Below are 20,160 nucleotides of genomic sequence, written 5' to 3'. Positions count from 1 at the left end.
TGTTTTGCCACATATAAAAAATCAGCAGCTCGCACTTAAATATACAATGAATGCACAGGTCCTATTTGTTTATTTTGCATGTGTGTTAGGGGTGGGATAAGATTTAATGAATTGGAAGACTAGCTTTTACGAGTCCATGCTACTGACATCACCAAGCATACAGGGTTGTTGTTTTTCAGAAAAGCAAATGTCAGGTCGGGGAGCTCCTGATCTAGCATTTTGTGCCTAGCAACTAATTCGAGGGATTGAGGTAAAGGCCTATGGAAATCCTGTAGAGAGTGCGACATAAATGGCTCTTTTTCTTAATGAGGAATATCATGGGTAAGGCCACAATATTTTTCTACTATTTAAATATATTCTTCAGGCAATTTACTGCATCTACTCACATATCAAAACGCAAGGAGGTTGCCTTTTTTTTTCCTACAAAGAATTAAAGCGTGGCTAGAATTAATGGAATAGGGGATAGAGGTGTGGGCCGGGCATTTATTAGCTGGAATGTACATAAAGCCTGGCTGGTTTGGAGTGGCTGCACCTGCTCTAGCCACTGAGTTTGGCTCTTAGGTGGGGAGTTCACAGCACCAACCACCAGTCAGCTTATTGTAACCAACAACAGGCGGATTCCCAATTAATTTCTCCCCCCAAACCAACCACCCAACCTTTAAAACAAGTTAAAACAACCCGCAGCTAAAAAAAGAAAAAAAAAGCCCAGATTCCATCACTAATTTTGCTGTTCAACATTTTAAGGTTGGATCAAATCTGTGGGTCACTCTTTCCAAGCTAAATAATTTATCTACCTACATTATGTAGATAAATTGTTTCTTATCCCAATTATCAACATCCTTTACTTAACAATGGCTTACCAAAACATGCAGCCACTTCCACTTTAACTGTCTTATAGAACAGGCTTAATGTGAGAACATGGAGGAGACATGTATCTTTTAATTAGGCCGAAGCCTTAACGCTGCTGGGGTGCTGGCTGAGCGGAGGCCAGGCATGAAGGCTTCTGTTGCAGTTCATAAGGTGTCTGACATTTTATCCAGAGTCTAGTAACCTCTTAAATGAATCAGGGACTATTTAACACCGATCCATTCTACGAATTAGTTCAGATTCTCACTCAGAACTGTGACAATATTCACAGAATTAGTATAGCTAATAAAAAGACTTCATAGCCACTGCTAATGACCACAGAGTCTTATCAATAAGGTGAAAAACAATAGCAACGATCTGGGTTATTTCCAGGCATCTTCATAATGAAAGAGGTTTAACTGCTTACCCAATGACTAGAGTACAAATTGACTACTCCTGTTAAGTTCAAGTTGGTTAATTTAGGAGATGTCTCCATCTTTTGTTTGCTTGTTTCCCTGACCTCATCTTCTGATGAAAACTTCCTGTCATGTTTACCAAACTCCTTTAAGGAGTTTGAATGTCACATTGAATTCTCACTTCTTTTTACTCAAGATTCAAAAACCTTTTTGTCTTCCTCAACTGTGAAGATTGGTTAAGCCTGAAGTTTCCTAAAGTTCTAATTCACTGCTGGGCACACTGTCTTCGCTGGCCGTCGGGACTTCTCCTAGGGTTTAGAGTACTTTGCAAACTCACTGGACAGATTAGGATGGAGGAATTCCTCTCATTCGATCTGCCCTCCCTTCCATCCCCACAAATCTATGTTTGTTATGACTTTCTTGATCCTTATTTATAAGACAATACAAGAGGAAACCATGTGTGTGTATGTTTGAAATAGAAATGATACATTGCACAGATATAGTTCACCACGTTCTGGGATGGGTTGTCAGTGTTCAAATGGGGAGTCTAATGAGTAGGAACAGATGCTTTTTTTCCTTAATGGCCCTTTCTCTCATTTAAAATCCTTCCATTTATTTCCCTAAGATTTAGCGATAACTTCAAACACTTTAACTAAATTACCCAGCAGCTTGGCAGCCATGAAAGAGGCAAATCTTTTTAGAAATCCTAGCAGTCTGTTAGATCGTGGGTACTGTGCTATAAAATCTGCGTGTTCCACGTACAAAAATTAAATCAGTGCAACGGATACGAGCACATAATGCAAATGGCACCATTTCCAAACGGAGGGTACATGACCTGCCTCTAAATATTGAATTTCTATGTTTTTTTCAGTCGTTGACTTTCTAAATTTGGGCCAATTTATCCTCATTATCCCTAAGTAAACCTACTTTGATTTTTTTTTTAACAGTTATTTTATAATCCAATAGAGCCAGCCAACCCTAATTCATGGATCCTGATGTTGCTAGGATACATGGCTTGGTATCTGATGAAAGTATATCACTTCGAAGGGGAAAACTTGCAAGTGTCCTAGAAAATGACACTCTCGTTTTCCACTGTGGAAGACAGGCCCAATCCTAGAGCTTCTTGAAAGCTCACAGACTGCAGGATTGGTCTCCCATGCTCTGAAATAAGCATCCTCTCTGGAGGGCTGTGCAATTGCTAAAACTAGTCAGGTTGGTCTTAAAGCAAGGAACACACGTATTTATAACAAAACACGTTGTCATGTTTGTTTTACAGTGAAGAGAAAAAAACCCAGAACCCCCAGATTTTATGTACTTTGAAAATATATTTAAAAACATTAAAAATTCTATATTTAGAACATATATTATATGTTAATTAGTACACTTAAATAGAACTTGTATTTACAATAGGCTTCTGATGCGATTAAGTTTTAATGCCAATTTTTTCAAGAACATAATTATATAAATATACTAAAATACAATAAATATTTTTTGTTTGTTTGTTTTACATGGTGAATAATATCTTTACCATAGAGAGAACAAGGCCACAGACATTTACATTGTCAATGGGAATCACCATAAAAAAGCAACAGACCTGCTGCCATGCATGAAACACTTCTGCCACAAAGAGACCACAGCAAGACTTTAAAAAAACAAAACCAAACAAAACGGAACAAAAATGAACAGCAACAGAGAAAGATTTTAACAAAATCAACCTGAAGTCAACGTAAACCACCAAGCATGTGACTGTGATGTAGCTTATTGAATAAGAGACTGCCACTGACCACACGATTGCTGAACGCCTCCTACTCGGCCACTTAAAGAGATCTGGCCCTTGCAGTACACTCTGAGACTGTGATGGGGACGTTTTTGTTTTTTTTAGAATTTTGTCCCTCGAAAGGAGGCTGTGAAAACTTATCAGACAGCAGATATTCCGAGTATTCATTACATGTTAAAGATAATTACAAAGATAGTAGTTTCAAACAGCACAAAACAAACCTATACTACATAAGTTATTCCTTCTTTTAAAGACAGGTATTCAGGATGGTACCGTAAAAGATAGCCTCATTCTAAATGAAAGACTGAACAAGTAGACATTATTTGCTGATGGTATCTTCATTCCCTGGGTCATGGCGGACAGCCTCTTTTGCTTATCCCTCACCCTACTAAGATGCAGCACATTTCTTGAGGCTTTCTGATACTCAAGGACCCGGTCCAGGACATTTTCAGGTTTACACGATGGGCTACATGGGCCTTAGCACTAATTTCCACTGGGATCCATTTTATCCAGGACCACTATTTCAGGCTCCCAACTCGACTTCTCCTAACCCAAGATGGCAGAGGTAAGGCAGGGACCCTCTCCATGAACAGGCAGGATGGTCAGGAGATGGCTGCAGCCTTTACCGGGGAGCAAAACTTTGTCAGCTCTGTCCTGGCCTCTTCCACCGAGCAAGGCGCCTTCAAGCCTTTGGTGTCCTGGATGGGCAGACACCATCCCAAAGTCTTGTCTCTGGACAAGATTTCCTATTGGTAGCCATGGTCATCCAACCTGAGTTTTGGGGCCTTTTCCTGTTCCCTTCCCCTTTACCAAAAGTTCTCAAAAGACAAAACCCTGGTTTCCTCAAGTGTAATTTCAAAGCAATAAGTGCTCATGTAGCAAACATCTCCCATCTCATCGAATCCATTTCATGATCACAATGCCACCGTGTAGTTCCAAAAATGTTCCACGCTAATCCAGCTTTATGCAAAATTACTCAGAGGTGGAGGGTGTAAATCGGCTTGAGCGCGGTCCTCCAGCGAGAACGTCTTAGCACGGTTAGATAATGTAGGCACTTAAAGCGCGAGGTCCAAGCAACTTGACACGTGTCATTCCAGAGCCACCCCTGAAGGGTCCTTCAGAGGCCTCCCTTCTGGAATGTCTCAAGTACCCTTCCCACCCCACCTAGACCTCAGCATGGCCACTCAGAAATTCCTCCTGCACCACCTGGAAATGATAGGTCAGCTCCACACGGCCTCCAGATGGTTGTTCAGTCTCATTTCACTGGCAGTGTGGACTCCTGCTCTGATCTAGGTGTTTCTGGGTCTGTACAGAACTCTACCTTTTGCTTGCAAGACAGTTATATGCCTTACCATGATTTTTTTTTTAAGCCTTACAATGATTGACCCAAATGTTTACCCCTCATCTAAAAGAATTTTTATTTTTTGAATTATTTTTTGTTTTTCTCTCATCAAAAAAAAAAAGAAAGAAAGAAAGAAAGAAATCACTGTTCTCCATGCTTACATGAGTGCCACGATGTGACAAAACATGTCTACTCATTTGCAGCAGTTGTAAAACATTTCAGAGCGCGCAAATGATTTTTCTCCCTTAGAGAAAACAAAACAAGGAGGGGACCAGAGGGGGTGGGGGGGAAAGAATGTGCTCAGAGTAAATGGAGATCTTTCCGACCAAAGAATCTTCCCCCGACCAAGGCCCAGAGGGTGAGCAAGCGCCTAAGAGGTGCGTCATGGGAAGTGGAGTGAGCACATCATTCGTTTGCCTTACTTTTTATTCACTTTCCAGTCATCTGATTGATACTGCCGACATCTCTGCAACATACAAACGAATCTTTTATCAACCAGACTCTAGATGGAAGGAATTCTTTCCCCATTCCTACACCCTGTGGGAACTAAAAAAACAAAACAAAACAAAACAAAACAAAAAAAACACAAAACAAACAAAAATATACCCCTCCCATCCCCCATCCCCTAAGCCAGTAAAGCGATGACAACAGCACCTTGACATTGTTTTAATTCCAACGCTATCAGAAGTTAAAAGCAGTAAAACAGATAGAGTACTAACAAGAACGAAGATACTTACTGTCTAAAATGTAAACGGAATGTTTTGGTTCAAATTTTTGTTAGGTTTTTTTTTCTTTCTTTCTTTTTTTTGTTTGTTTTCTGAAAGAGGACAGTTTGTTATCAATTCACAATTAAAGCAGCATGCAATTTATTAGTAGTATTTTTTAAACTTTTTTTTTTTTTTAACGTTTTTCAATTCTTGGCAACGGCAACAAACCACAACATTATCGAGGAATGTAATGCAGACTTTTTAAAGTTGTGCGCAAAAAATGACTGTTTCCCTTCTGGTCATGGAAATGTCCAATAAATAGATCGTAGAACCACTGTACTGTATAAACTTCATTTATACATGCAGTTCATAAAATTATTTTTTTCTTAACTGAATAATTTACCCTGTTATGTATATATACAAATAGATCATTTTTGTCTCAATATAATCTATACAACATAAAGCCACTATCTTCCCCTCTTAATGGTCAATGTACATACACAGGAAGTGTCTATCCGTATGAACCGCCAGCCAATGCGCTTTTTGCTATCCATGGTGAGGGCCCGAACGTACGACTGGGTAGTTCGGCACTGGGAGTTCCAGTGCCTCTTGTCTATGCCCCTGCAGCCCTCCTTTGTGTAACCCATGGGATTGCACTTGGTCTCGTAGAAGTACTGCTTCAGTTGGCCTTTCGAGACGGGGACTTTTTCGAGGACCGTGACTGTCCCGCCTGACATGTCCACTGCAGTCTTTTTATCCGCCGCCGTCACCCACTCGCTGATGCTGTCGCACACGCTCAGCTCCCCGCGGCGGGCGGGGTCCGAGTGGCGCCGGACCCTCATGGACATGTTCGCAGCATCCAGGTAATTTTTGTATTCCTCGAGCAGGAAGAGGAGAGGCGGTTCCAAAGGCACTTGACTGCTGAGCATCACCCGGGACGTGTACATGTCCGCATCCTTACTGTTTTCCTCACTGGGTCGAACTTTCTGGTCCTCGTCCAAGAGCTCTTCGATCACGTGTTCAACAGTGTCAGCCAACGACGACGTCAGGCCTCTTGAACCCGCCTTGGGCCCATTCACGCTCTCCAGAGTCCCATGGGTCCGCATACCTGGGTAGGCCAAGCTGCCTTGTCCTCGGACGTTGGCTTCTTTCATGGGGGCAGCCTTCATGCAACTGAAGTATGAAATAACCATAGTAAGGAAAAGGATGGTCATCACTCTTCTCACCTGGTGGAACTGTAGGGAGAAAGCAGAAACAGGACACAAGACTGTTTAGGGCTTTCTTTTGCTGGGATACAAAGCAGCCGTCTGATTGTAATTCCAGGCCATTCTGCAGGGTCAAGGTTTCTGCTGTATTGGTGATAAACTCCAGCTGTACCAGACACAGGTTAATGTCAGTAGTGTGCTCGATGGGCTTTAATATAAACCAGAGCCGTGCAGCCTTGGCCCCAAGGTTTAGCATGTAAACCCGAGATTAGATGGCTCCTGAGCAAGTGAAAAAAAACTGTGGCTTCGAGTTTGCCTCTTTCCTCCCACTTGAGCAGCTTTGTAAGTTTAATTTTTAATGATCTCTGCTCAGGCTGTCACAGGAAACACAACAGCAGAAATGTTACCAAGCAACAACTGCGAGGGTAATAGTAATCTTTTTTTCCCGCAAGTCAGCAACGTGGCCCTATGGCAGGAACGTGTGACAGGACCAGTAGTGGTTTGTGGGGTCTGAGGGGAGCCTTTCTAGCTAGGGGCTATCCAGGCATGAACAACAAAACAAGTCAGGGAGCTACAAGGAGCCTCCCCATTGACTCTCTTTCCTCCCATGGAGATAATCCATTAGAAGAAAGGAGGGAGTTCCTTGGTGATCTAGCGGTTAGGATTCAGCACTTTCACTGCTCTGGCCTGGGTTTGATCCTTGGTTGGGGAACTGAGATCCGGCAAGCCATGCAGTGCGGCCAAAAACAAACAAACACACAAAGAAAAACAAAGGAGAAAGATCATTTCATCAGATCATCCAGTTCTACCGATAAGAAAACCAGTGGTCGTGGAGGACTTGCCTCCCGTCATGAAGAAAGTTTCTATTAGAACTCGGGGCTCCCAAGTCCAGCTTCAATGTTTTTCTACTACACCTTGGGTGGTCGCAACGAAAATAAGTTTTGCTCGTTCCCAAACAGAAATCATTTTCTACACGTTGATTTTAATGACGTGTCTCTGCCTGGGGCTGATACCATGAAAGCAACGTGTCTGCTTAAGAGAGAACTGAAGGGGGCCTCCCTGGTGGCGCAGTGGTTGAGAGTCTGCCTGCCAATGCAGGGGACACGGGTTCGAGCCCTGGTCTGGGAAGATCCCATATGCCGCGGAGCAACTGGGCCCGTGAGCCGCAACTACTGAGCCTGCGTGTCTGGAGCCTGTGCTCCGCAACGGGAGAGGCCGCGATGGTGAGAGGCCCACGCACCGCGATGAGGAGTGGCCCCCGCTTGCCGCAGCTGGAGGAAGCCCTCGCACAGAAACGAAGACCCAACACAGCCAAGAAATAAATAAATAAATGAATAAATAAATAAATTAGAAAAAAAAAAAAGAGAACTGAAGAAGGTGACATCAAAAAGCTCGAAGGCAATTTCAAGTGCCTGCCACATGCGCATCCACGTGTATCTCCACTAACTCCCTAAGCCCCTCACCCCTCGGCTTTTCTGGCTCTTGTGGAGACCCATCTAAGAGAGCTCAGCCTCTCTTTTCATTGGAATGTGACCTATGTGCACGTGTGTGCGCGAGCTCTGAGTCGATCGTACCTTTAAAAAGCCGGGTGGCACTGTGCACATTTTGGTACAGGCAGCTGAGCTGGCGCTTCTTTCTGGGCTTTTGAAGTTTTCTGGGAAGTCCCTTAACAGCACACTACAAAATTAATCTTTTCCTGTTTGCCAGAGAGTAGCTATACTCTAAATTTGGCTCTCCATCTACAAGCATGCTTTGGGAAGCCAATTAGAATGAGTGAAGAGCGAGGTGAAAACATACCTACAGACACAAGGTTCCCGTCGGATGGTGAAGGACTTCAGAATCACTTACCTGAGGCATCGCGTCCCTGAGTAGCAACGAGAAGCGTTCATTCCCCCACCCGAGCCCAACACTCTAACTTTATTCCTGCTTCTGAGTTCTGGAGCAAGGACTTACAAAAAGACACGCACGTGCCACAGCTGTTACGCTGTGCCAGTCGGTAGGAAAGGGGACTGCTTTTCCAAGTGCCATGAAGTGTCACTTGCCAGGAGGGTAACCTACCTCCGGTCGGTAGGTCATACTGCAGAAAGAGCTGAAACTCTGGGAGCGAGAACCCAATGTTTCCGTCCTCCACTTTTATCAGAGATCACATTTTCTACTACTACAAGACTTCATTACCGTCCCCAAACACCAACCAACTTCCTTGCAGATTCACTCTTGCTTCTGCATGAGTAGCAAGCATGCTCAGAACTGCCTGGAGTACACAGTCTCAGATTAGGAGGACACACTGGTTTGAATAAAACACAGATATCCAGTCTGCTAATACCTGAACTTCTGTGAAGGTTCTGGATTCCACACCATCAAAGAAATGGATCCTCCAAGGAGATTTCTATTCCTGGCAGCTGTATTTACACCACTGAATGAAAATCCTTTCTCCTAGTGTTCCCAGACCAAATTAAAACAACCCAAGGGGCACCTCAAATGCAGGCCGATGAAAAAAAGGCAAATTTAGCATATTTTACTCCTCCCCTCTATCACACTGGTAGACATTTGCTGTGATTAGCTATCTTTTAATACCATATTTCATGAAATCTAAGATACTATCCTTCTAAAGTACACCATTTTAGGTACCACTAGGATATAAAAAACGCAGCCCGTTAAACTATTGCTTTCTTTATCACTTAGAACGGAAAAGAGTTCTTTTAGACTTATTTGGACATATTTTGTCATAGATAACTTCTGTGCATATGTAAAAAAGAAAATTAAGCAAAATAAATTGGTTAAGGCAATGACAACTATGTTGCAACTGCTACATAGCCAACGACAATAAAATGACATCAACTGTAAGACACAACCCAATTTCAGAGATGTTAAAAAAATGAATAAGAAAATGTGCATCTTAGAATTAATGAAAAAGTTTAGTAAGTATTTACTAAGTGCCCACACTCACTGCTTAAAATGGCCCAAGGTACTGAGGCATCTTAAACTACAGAGTTGGAAGATTATTTTATTATCACTATCATAGTAATGAGTCTTTTAATGATCCTTCTTTCTATACTTGGCTTAAAGAAGTTGACCCTGTAAAGTTACTGCTTTTCACTTGTCACATTTATCTTTTTATTAATAACTTTTTGGTTATAAAAGTAGTTAGCACTTTAAGTATCATTTTCTCACCAGTTCCACAAGCAATTTTTCAAAGGAACAAATGGCATCTGAGTAAATATTACTTGGCTTTCATCCTGAAGCCCAAACATGGGCATCCCTCAAAGCAGAACATCTGCAGACATTCAGTAATTAAACTACCTGGTGATACAGCCCAACCCCCAGCCACGGCCCCACCCAGCTGAGTGACTTTCTACAGTGCTAACTGCCTACTGGCTTATAAGGCCAATACTTTTTGTTGGAACAATGTTACTTCCTAACTTTTCTGACAATGGTTTCTTGATACTTTGGACCACCCAGGCTGCAGGATAGAAATCTTGGAATCAATTCTGCCAATATATTTCTTTTTTTTTTTTTTAATTTATTTTTTTTATTTACTTATTTTTGGCTGTGTTGGGTCTTCGTTTCTGTGCGAGGGCTTTCTCTCTAGTTGTGGCAAGCGGGGGCCACTCTTCATCGCGGTGCGCGGGCCTCTCACTATCGCGGCCTCTCTTGTTGCGGAGCACAGGCTCCAGACGCGCAGGCTCAGTAGTTGTGGCTCACGGGCCTAGTTGCTCCGTGGCATGTGGGATCTTCCCAGACCAGAGCACGAACCCGTGCCCCCTGCATTAGCAGGCAGATTCTCAACCACTGCGCCACCAGGGAAGCCCCTCCCAATATATTTATTGTAGAGCTTTTAAATCCAGTCAGTGAAGAAGTCCTGCTCATTTTTCCTTTAAAATATTTCTCCTGTCCATCCTGTTTCTCCCTTCTACTGCCACTGTCTCGGCTCAGCCCTTGCCATCTCATTTTGACTATAATGCCCCCAGCGCCGCCCACCTCCCGCCCCCCCCCCCCACAATGTACATGACATCCTTTCTGCTCCATTTAACTCTGATGACCTGACTAACCTCTCATCTTATGCTCCTATACAAAGACTTGCAATGCTTTTTTATTCCACCAGATCAAATCTAACCTCTTTTACCCGGTATTCAACACCCTTCAAAATCTGGCGTCACCTTACTTAGCTAACTTTCTCATGTTAACTCAGTGCTCCATCACCTCTCCTCTGATATCACAGGCCAGAGTCCTTGGAGCCCCATATATATTAGTGCCGGGAAGTGACTTGTTCCTTTCTTCTGGAAAATTCTTTTTTCTCTGACTAAATCTTGCTTATCCTTCATGACCCAGTTCAACCATCAAATCACACATGCCACCTTCTCTAAACTACTCCAGCGCACACTGCCCTCCTTCGCCTCTAAAATTCCACGTGACATCTCATTTAGTACTTCATTCCCTACTCACTGGTTAATTGGTAACAGTGTTTGCTAATTATGGTCAGTTTTCAATTGGATGATAAGCTCTCTGGATCATGGGTGATTCCCCCATAATGCTTAACACAGAATAATGTAGTAGTGGACGCAGTCAAAACTTCCCTGGTGGCGCAGTGGTTGAGAGTCTGCCTGCTAATGCAGGGGACACAGGTTCGAGCCCTGGTCTGGGAAGATCCCACATGCCGCAGAGCAACTGGGCCCGTGAGCCACAACTACTGAGCCTGCACGTCTGGAGCCTGTGCTCCGCAACAAGAGAGGCCACGATAGTGAGAGGCCCATGCACCGCGATGAAGAGTGGCCCCCGCTTGCCGCAACTAGAGAAAGCCCTCGCACAGAAACGAAGACCCAACACAGCCAAAAATAAATAAATAAATAATAATCTTAAAAAAAACAAAAAACTTACTGATGGGTTTATTAAACCATGAGAAAACAGTGCTGATATCGTTTTCACAGGAAGCCTTTCCATATGGCAAGCACCAGTGAACTCACTGAAATTAGGTCAAGTACAGGCTGTACTAAACCCAAATTATAAGCTCTAAAGTATTTGATAGATGGTAATTATCAGCCATGAGGAATCTCTTGAGTTTCTCTAATAGGGTAAAACTTACCTTGAGTAATAATTTTTTAAAAGCACGTAACACTACAACACACTAACTGCCCCTACTACTTCCTTTGTTGCTCTGTTTCTAATAGAAGACTTGGAAAGGGGGCAGTAATAATAATTATAGCAAAATTTGGAACTTTCAGTCTTTTAATGCTCTTTGTCCTATTTACCTCGTCAATGAGTAATTTTATATACTGTATTAGGAAATCATAAAAGGTTAAGAACTTCCATGACAATTTTCTTATATGACAATTTCTTCAGGTGAGTATCACACAAGACATAAAGAGGCTATGCAAAATTGCTAAGTAGCTTGTTAGTCTATATATCTATTTATACATTACAAAATTCACTGCTGTTAATTCTGTTCCAAGCCTTGCAACAATCAACTCAACCACATGTATAAAATGCTAGGAAGGTTGTTTTTAGCCCCATTCTCAAAAAATTAAATATAGTGCACAGAGCTAAAAAGAAAATCAACGAAGCAGAAATAAGGTTTACTTTTAAGCATGACTCACAAGTCTTAAACATTCAACCAAATGAATATCCATGACAGCAGGCTGTAGTAATAACTTACATTTGTCTAAAAGACTACAGAACATTCACAAGCATCATCTAATTTGATTGCCACAAGGAGACAGGACAGGTATTATTATCCACATTATACAGATGAGACAATTACTGTTCAGATATCATAAAGCTAAAAGGTTCCCTGTCTCACTGTCCACATTTGTACCATCAGGACATGTTCTAAATATATATTTTTTTAATTTAAAATATTTAACCAGAGGGAGGAGAGAAGTGATGCTATGAACGGTGGTCAAAGAAGCAGCTTATAAAGTATGGACACAGTTTTCTGCAGTTGTGTGTATCTTAGAGACCAACTTTCTAAAGGCAGCACCATTAAGATGATATTCCGACCTTCAAGACCCTTCAGCTTTATGGCTTGATTGCTTCAGCAGATGGAATTTCAGACAATTCAGTCCTCCTCTAAAAGAAAGCTTTGCAAAAATTTAGGCATGTTAGAGCCAAGTTTCCATGGCCAGAGCTCAGAAGGGGAACCAAACAATAATATGGATAATTTGGGCATACAGGGGGAAAAATACAAAACTTTGTTTGTTCCCAGTCCCTTTGGGTTTTGTCTATGAGCATGTAGTCAAAGGAAACACAGTTTAAAGATATAGTTGCTCATGTTAGACGGTCCTATAAGCAACAAGGATAATGGTAATGTTGGCAAAATTATCAATTAATATTTAATTCCTAACATACATGATGCAACTCTATTAAGAGCCCAATTTAATGAAATCTTGCAAGTCTAGGCTTATTTTTGTTCGTTCATTCATCAGACATGGATCTGTTTTCAAGCCTTACAGTCTAGGAGGGAGGTAGGACATATATGTAAAGTAATTAAAATATAAAGGTAGAAATGACCCAGAAAAGTATAGGTACAATTCTATAAAGAGAAAGAGGCTACTTCCACTTAGAGAAAGAAGAATGCTTTGTGAAGAAGATAGCAAAGGATAGAAAGGATTTTAATGTATCCAGAAAAGACCCCAGTGGATGGAGGGCAGCTTGGTTAAAGGCACGGAGTACATTTCTGGAGAGAAGAGTTCTAGAGTAGTGAGGAATAAGAGTGAATGATTGTTAGGTTTTGAAAGGCTCTGAGGGTGATGCTAAAGAATCTGGACCCTGCTGTATAGGCACGGAAGAATCAAGGAGTTTCTGAGTGGGAGGAATGCTTCAAGAAGCCCAGTTTATCACAATGTGTAGGAGAACCTGAAAGAATGATACATTGGAAGAGACAAGTCAATTAACTGATTTTATTCTTGGCGGCTGTTGAGCTTTGAAAGTAAATATTAAGGAGTTACGTAAGTGTGGAGTTGGGGTTAAGGGGCCTGAACATAATTTTTAACTTATTCTATGTATGTATGTATGTGCGTATGTGTGTATTTTTAGGCTTAATTAAGTTGCCAAAAGCAAAGGGTTTAGAGAGAAGTGTGCAGAGCTGGGTGGTAACCATGGGCCATGTCTGTCTGGGCCAAAGGAACAGAATGGAGGGAGGTAGAGGGAAGGCGGGCATATAAACTCTCATTCCAATTATGATTACACTGAACTTGGATTCTACTGCTCAGCACTTTTAATTCAAAGATCTCCAAACGCTTTGCAAATATTAAGTAATTAAGACTCATAGGACCCTAGAGGTGCAAGTAACTATAATTATCCCCATTTCATACAGGAGGAAAGAGGACCAAAGTTTTTAATCAACTCATCCACTTCCCCTGGTTCCCTTGAAAGAACAAGGTCAGAACCTCAGATTCCAAAGGAAAACTAGGCCTTCACCTACAGGGACTAGTTTCTTCCATCCCTCTGCATTATTTTTGTATTGTTTTCCTATTAGGTATATATTGTTTAGCCAAGAAGACTTAAAAGAGAAACACCTCACATCCCTCAAATAAAATAATGGGTAGTTGGAATCCACAAATACAACGGAGGGAAAAAAAGCTCATGATCATTACAGATGCTCACCTACTTATCTGAATGACCAATCAACTGAAACTAATAAATATTTTAGTAAATGATATCTGATAATGCCTATGTTCCAGAGCTTTGAAGGAAGTTCCTTTAAAAATGTAGTTTTTAACCATAACATAGTTTATGTCCAAGAGTATCTGATTACACTTCTTATAAAACACAGCCCTTCATACTACTCTCTGATCCCTGAGTACGTTCATGGTGTTGCGTGACACTTGAGGACATTACTTAGCCTCACTAAGAACGCCAGAGAAATTGCTCGTTCTTAGTTCAAACCTGGAGTGACACATACATGTAAGTACCATGAAAAAAAGGTGTATTTCCCTGAATCATAAATTTGATAGACAAAATTACATACATCTTTGATAGAAAGCCCTATAGCTCTGGCCCTCTATTCACTCCTTCTATTCCCCATCGCATTTCTGAAAAAGGATTTTTTCTATTGGTTGGAGACCTACCTTATCCAGGAGTAAAACCAGACCGTAATCTCCATTAGGAGAGGGACTGGGCATTCTCTGAATTACCACAATTTGTACAGTACCTTGCACAAACTAGGTTCCCACACACATTAAATGACTCAGTTCCCCTCTGTACTGGTAATATTTGCCTAGTATTTAGGGAGGTGCAATTAAAGTAAGAGCAGTAAGCCTTAAAGTGAGCTATAATGATGGAATGAATTTCGGAATAAGAGATAGGAAATGCCTGGCACAAGGACCAGGCCTGGGCAAAGAACACACTTCACCTGGCATTCCAACCCCAGGCACAGCTGCCACCCTGCAAAGGTCTACAAGTGCTTCCATCATTACTGCTCTGGGAAACCTGCTGTTCTACCAGAACCAAGGCAGCATCCCAGAAAGCCAGAGGCACCCAGAGCTCGCAGTCTTATCCATGCTCTGCCCCCTTCCTCCGCCTCCTCTACACAGAGAAATAGTGCCCCAACAATGTACATCTCTAGTCCCTCCTAAAGAAGTCTCAAGCATACACAGGTCACTTGCCCATCAGATAAGGAGACTGTCTAAAAATGCTTTTTAAATTATTGTTTTCAACTGCCAGTTGTTAGATTACAAGAACGAAATGGCAGTTAACATTCAATTAAAAAGCCTAACCTCTTTAATTAGGATTCTGTTTTCTTTAGAATTTCAGGTGGAATTTGTCATAATGAGCTAAAGTTCATATTTAACAATGTTCTGACTATTAAATTGCCAAAAAGCAAGGTATTATTTATTAAATTTCCACACAGGGTAGACAGTAACATTAATTAAGAAGTCACTGTCTACCTGGTTCTGTGATGTTTCAGTGACCCACTGTGTAAGGAAGGGCCTGAAAAAATTATCAAGTATCCATCACATTTAATGCTAGGTGTTGATCCCTACTAGTCCTGTGAAATCACGGGGAAAATTTTCCTGTAAAGGGAAAATAACTCTGGAAAGAGTAAATAAGGAGATATAAACATCATTGTAACACAGGCATTTAAGTTACATTTAAACACATGGACTTTGAATTTATAGAAAAAATTTAAGTACAAAATTCATTTCATGCAACCTAAATCTCCAACTTCAGATAAGTTTTTGAGTGTTACATCTATAATTAAGTGTATTAATGCAATTCCAATTTGTTACTAAGAATACAACAGAGGGAGAAACTTGTGGGGCCTGAAATAAGTTTTAGGAAATGTAGGTATGGGATAAATGTCCATGGGCGGAAATTAAATGAAGCCTTGCTTCTCAAAGTGGGATCCATGGACCAGTAGCATTGGCAAAACCTGGGAGCTAATAAGAAAAGCAGCATCTCAGCTTCCCCTCCTCCAAACCATCACAGCATCCACTCAGTCAGAATCTGCATTTCAACAAGACTCATAAACTTCAAGGTGACTCATGTACTTATTAAAGTTGAGAAGCACTGGACTAAGTGATAAAACCAAATGGCGGTTAACATTCAATTAAAAAGCGGTGTCTACGTAAGACACGGAAATGGCAGGGTTAACATTAACTTAAGTAACCTCCTTGGTTCAACTTGTTTTATTGGGACATTTATTACGTGGCAAAATAGTTCTGCTTTTGTAATGTTAAGTGAAATCTGGGTTCCCTTTATGTCAACTGGATTTTCCACTGTTGTGTTCATACCATAAAGTGCAGGGTACCTATAAACGTGACAGGCTGAATGAGAATTTTTAGAGTACTACTGATCTAAATCTGGACTTCCACTCAATCACTCAATTTTATCTCAATGCTACAAGGCAAGTGCAAGCGTAACTGGCCTCCCTGATCATTAGAACCCTAACATCACTCACTTGATCAGAATGATACTGGAAATGATGTGATCAGTTAGAGCAGCTAGTAGATTTCCAGGCACATTAATATTACTTTCAGCCGGATGTCTCTGATCCTCCTGAGTTCTTTCTGTTGTGAAATGGTGAAACAGACAGAGGCAGAAAGAACTGACTCATCCACTCAATGGAGATTTCTTATTTCTACGCTTATCCTAAAACTAACAGATCCAGCTACCTCCTACCAAGTACTATGAAATTAAAACAGAAAACAAAAAACTCACAAAATAAAACAACAACGGGGAATTCCCTGGTGGTCCAGCGGTTAGGACTCCACGCTTTCACTGCTGAAGACCTGGGTTCAATCCCTGGTCGGGGAACTAAGATCCTGCAAGCCCCACGGCACGGCCAAAGAAAACAAAAACAAAACAAACAAAAAACAACAACAGCAGCAAACAACCAAACCCTAAAGTATATTAGCGTACGTATCAAGCATCAAAATCCCCTCTCCAACCCAAATCTGTCTCTATTTCAATAAGGTACCCAGCAGCAACCCGATTTCTCAGTTGAGTTCCAACACCTGGGATCATTTGCTTCAAGACTGAAGCACCCAAAATGGTTTTAAAAAAATGTTAGATTTCCAAAGAAAAGTAAAAACTTTGAGTTGAACAACATTATCAGGGAGTCGATGGGGTAGGGTAATTTCATAAACAGAACTGCTAGAGACTGGTCCACTCTTTAGGCTTTTTACAAAGGACTAAAAAAGGTGGCTAGTTTCCAAACCCCAAGAAGTCACCAAGTTCACCAGTACAAATGCAAGTGACTCACACTGGGAACCCTGATATCGCGGCTGTTACATCATTGGCAAATGGGTGGGTGAGATGGGGCTGAGATGCCACAAAACCCTATTTTCCCAGGCAGTATCCACCTTGAGCCCCACACAGTACAGATGTCAACAAAGCTAAGGGAATGCCTCTCCACATCACACACAAGGTGCACCTACTAACAGGGGCTGTTGTGAAAGCACAGGGTCTTCCAAGTTCCTGGATCCAGGAAGGAGCATGCTCTGTCTAAAAAAAAAATGCAAGGGTGACACAACTGCATTTTTTGTCCCTAAGGGGAGAACATGCACTAATTCAAACCAAAGGATAAAGAAAATCCACCTTTAAGAAGTCTGCCACAATGTGGAGACTGGGAATATGCCAGAACAATTACAATCGGAAAAAAAAAAAAAAGGCAAAGGAAGAAAGTTAAGACCCGTCTGTCCTATTTCAGTCTCTTTTTTCAGAACCGGCAATGTCAGATCGACAGGTTGCTTTCAGAGTGTTGCTGGACACTCTTGAGTTCCTGCCAGGAGGTGCCGTGGGGATTCTGACAGCTGTTGAGCCAACACCCACCAGACACCGTCCCCATACAAACACACTCTTAATGGACCCCAGAGCTGCGGTAGAGGCATGCCTTTCTCAGTGTTTCTACAGATGGTGCTCCTGAAAATCTCCATAGCCAGTGTATGCCTGTGGTTAATTAGTTATCTGAGCAATTGCCATAAAGAAAGAATATCTGTACGTAATTACACCCGTCTTAGGTCCAAACTGGAAGCCTTCAATGTCATTAAGTCAGAAGGGGGAAAAAGAGAATGCGATGGATAATTCTCACCTGACGAAGAGACCTCTCTCTAGATTAGACCCTATCCTCGGAAGTTAACACAGAACTTTAATCTTTAAAAAAGCAAGAGGGGTGAAAACAGTGGGGGAAGAACCTGAACGGAGGATAAGTGGCCTCTAGAATCAAAAGAATAACATTCCTTTAAAAGCTACTACCAAGAAATCCCAGGGGAAAGATAAAATTAGCAAGAGAAGGCTAGCAGCTCCGTTGCTCACCTTTATGAGACCATTTTCAGGAATCAGTTTGTTAAATTCCACTGAAGCACAAACGCACACGCCACAGCCCTTCTTCTGGGATGCACAGTCATACCATACAGAAGCGTGTGGGTAGAGGCCAAACATGTGTGGACACGCAACCCTTTCTGTAGCAACACAGTGTTCTGCGCGTTCTCTAGGATTAACCTTCTCCACACATGGAGAAAACTGGTGGTTCCACACATCGAGTTGCCCTTCAGGTTATTTTTGCATCCAACTCTATAATTGCTTTTAATTGCTTATTGTAAAACACAGGAAAGTGCTCATTATTTGTAGCTTAATGCAGGAGCAAAAATAATTGCGTTCCCCCGCCCACTGCCCTACCCCAGCCCCCAACTCTTCTGGGTGTCACCGTTCATCTGAACGGCACAAGGAAGCCGGTTTCCGGGCCCTGTACATAATGAGCCAGGTGGACCCTATGCCAGAAACTGGCTGTGCTCCAGAGCTACTATAAAATACAAGGAAAATATTAACATCTCAGATGACAAAAGATCCATATGGCTGGTCAGAAAATATCTGCATCATAGAATGTACCTATATGGAAACATTCAATTCTCTGGTTGCGTGAGTATCAGGACTGTGAGAATGTCTGTTTGTCTCCAACCCTTTTCACTCAACATTGATTCCTACAGAAGACATGCAAACTCGAACATCAATACATTTAATCTAAGCAAGGGGATGCGGGCTGTGTTTCTACATAGTACCATAAATAAATACAGTATTGGTAGTGGTGTATATGGGGGGGGGGAGTTTTGGAAGATGCTCTAGGGAGCTGGTTAAATAAGTAATATCAAACTTCTCTTCACATTAAAAAGTGATTTAAAATAACAGCTAACATTTATTAGCTATGAGGTAAATAATCTAATTATTGACAGTTTACAGCTGGGAAAACTGAGGCTCAGAGAGATTTTGTAAATCGCCTAAGACCATATGCCTGGCATGTGGTGGAAATGGAATTTCAACCTGGGCTAGCTTGCATGCTTCTTTCCATATGGGGTCAGATGTAAATGTGGTGTCATATTTTGAGGGAGGTCTATTGCACCCACTTCTTATTTATTTAAGCAAAGCCCCATGTGATCATTCCTGATAAGTAGTTTGTTTACAGGCTAATTCCACAGAGGTTGAACATAATCTTAATGTTTTTTCTCCACTACCCTCTTCCCAATACTGAATTATTCCCTCAAGGTACCAACCATACATGCATACTTAATAGGGCAGAGTGTCAAAACTTTGCAGGAAGGTTATTTGTTTGAAATGGCAGGACATTTTCCCCTGAGAAGATTTCTCCGGGTACTGGAACAGAACCACATGCTTTTCAGACCAGGAACTACAACTGCCAAATATACGTGTCAACTCCACTTGAGTAAGAATACAGTTAAGTCCCCTACATATGAACCTTCAAGTTGCAAACTTTCAAAGATGCAAACGTCCATTCGCATGTCCAATCACGTAAGTTAGTTGATGTGTCTGGCGTACATTGTCACGTGCATGCACCCTCTACAAGTGGTTGTCCTTTTGTGCACTTTACAGCACTGTTGCTGTGCAACACGAGGAGCTTACTAATGAAGACCTGATGGAATTGGAGGCCCAGAGAAAGGACGAAGAAAGACAAGAGGAAGAAGTAACTGAAGAACCGAAGAGATTCACGATGCAGGAAATGGCAAGGGGATTTTCTTTATCTGAGGAGGCACTGTTAGTTTTTGAGGCACAGGACCCGAACGTGGAACAGTACACGAAGGTTGCAGCAGCCGTTCAGAATGCAATCCAGTGCTACCGTGTCGTCTATGATGAGGAAAAAAGAGCTACTACCCAGACATCGCTGGATCGTTTTTTCAAGAGGGTAGATAGAATTGAATCCAGCAAGGAAGTGGAACCTGTGCCATCAATGTCAGGCGTGAGTGAAACTGCAGCTTGCCCTCCGTCTCCTATTGCTGACGATCCCTCAGCTCTACCATCTCCCACCTTCTCTCCCTCCTCCAGTCAGTAATTCTTCTTGCCTGTTTGCTCGATGCCAGCCCCTGTATGCCAGCTGTTGTACTGTACTACTGTACTTTTCAAGGTACAGTACTGTAAGATT

General features: G+C 41.9%; 1 protein-coding gene across 4 annotated transcripts in view; it reads right to left on the bottom strand.

Annotated features, from left to right (window-relative positions):
• Positions 1 to 2,651: 2,651 nt before the first annotated feature.
• The window catches only part of BDNF (brain derived neurotrophic factor), a 59,596-nt gene continuing 42,087 nt past the window's right edge, over positions 2,652 to 20,160 (bottom strand). For all 4 annotated transcript variants that reach the window (XM_007180991.2, XM_007180993.2, XM_007180992.2 and 1 more), the window contains exon 2: positions 2,652 to 6,323. In XM_007180991.2, coding sequence (XP_007181053.1) covers positions 5,556 to 6,323 — 768 coding nt within the window. In that variant the 3' untranslated portion in view covers positions 2,652 to 5,555. The remainder of the gene's footprint in view (positions 6,324 to 20,160) is intronic.

The sequence above is a fragment of the Balaenoptera acutorostrata genome, chromosome 9 (genome assembly GCF_949987535.1).
Source record: "Balaenoptera acutorostrata chromosome 9, mBalAcu1.1, whole genome shotgun sequence".
Taxonomy (NCBI): domain Eukaryota; kingdom Metazoa; phylum Chordata; class Mammalia; order Artiodactyla; family Balaenopteridae; genus Balaenoptera; species Balaenoptera acutorostrata.
The sequence above is the reverse complement of the archived record's forward strand: the minus strand, read 5'-3'. Positions and strand labels throughout refer to the sequence as shown.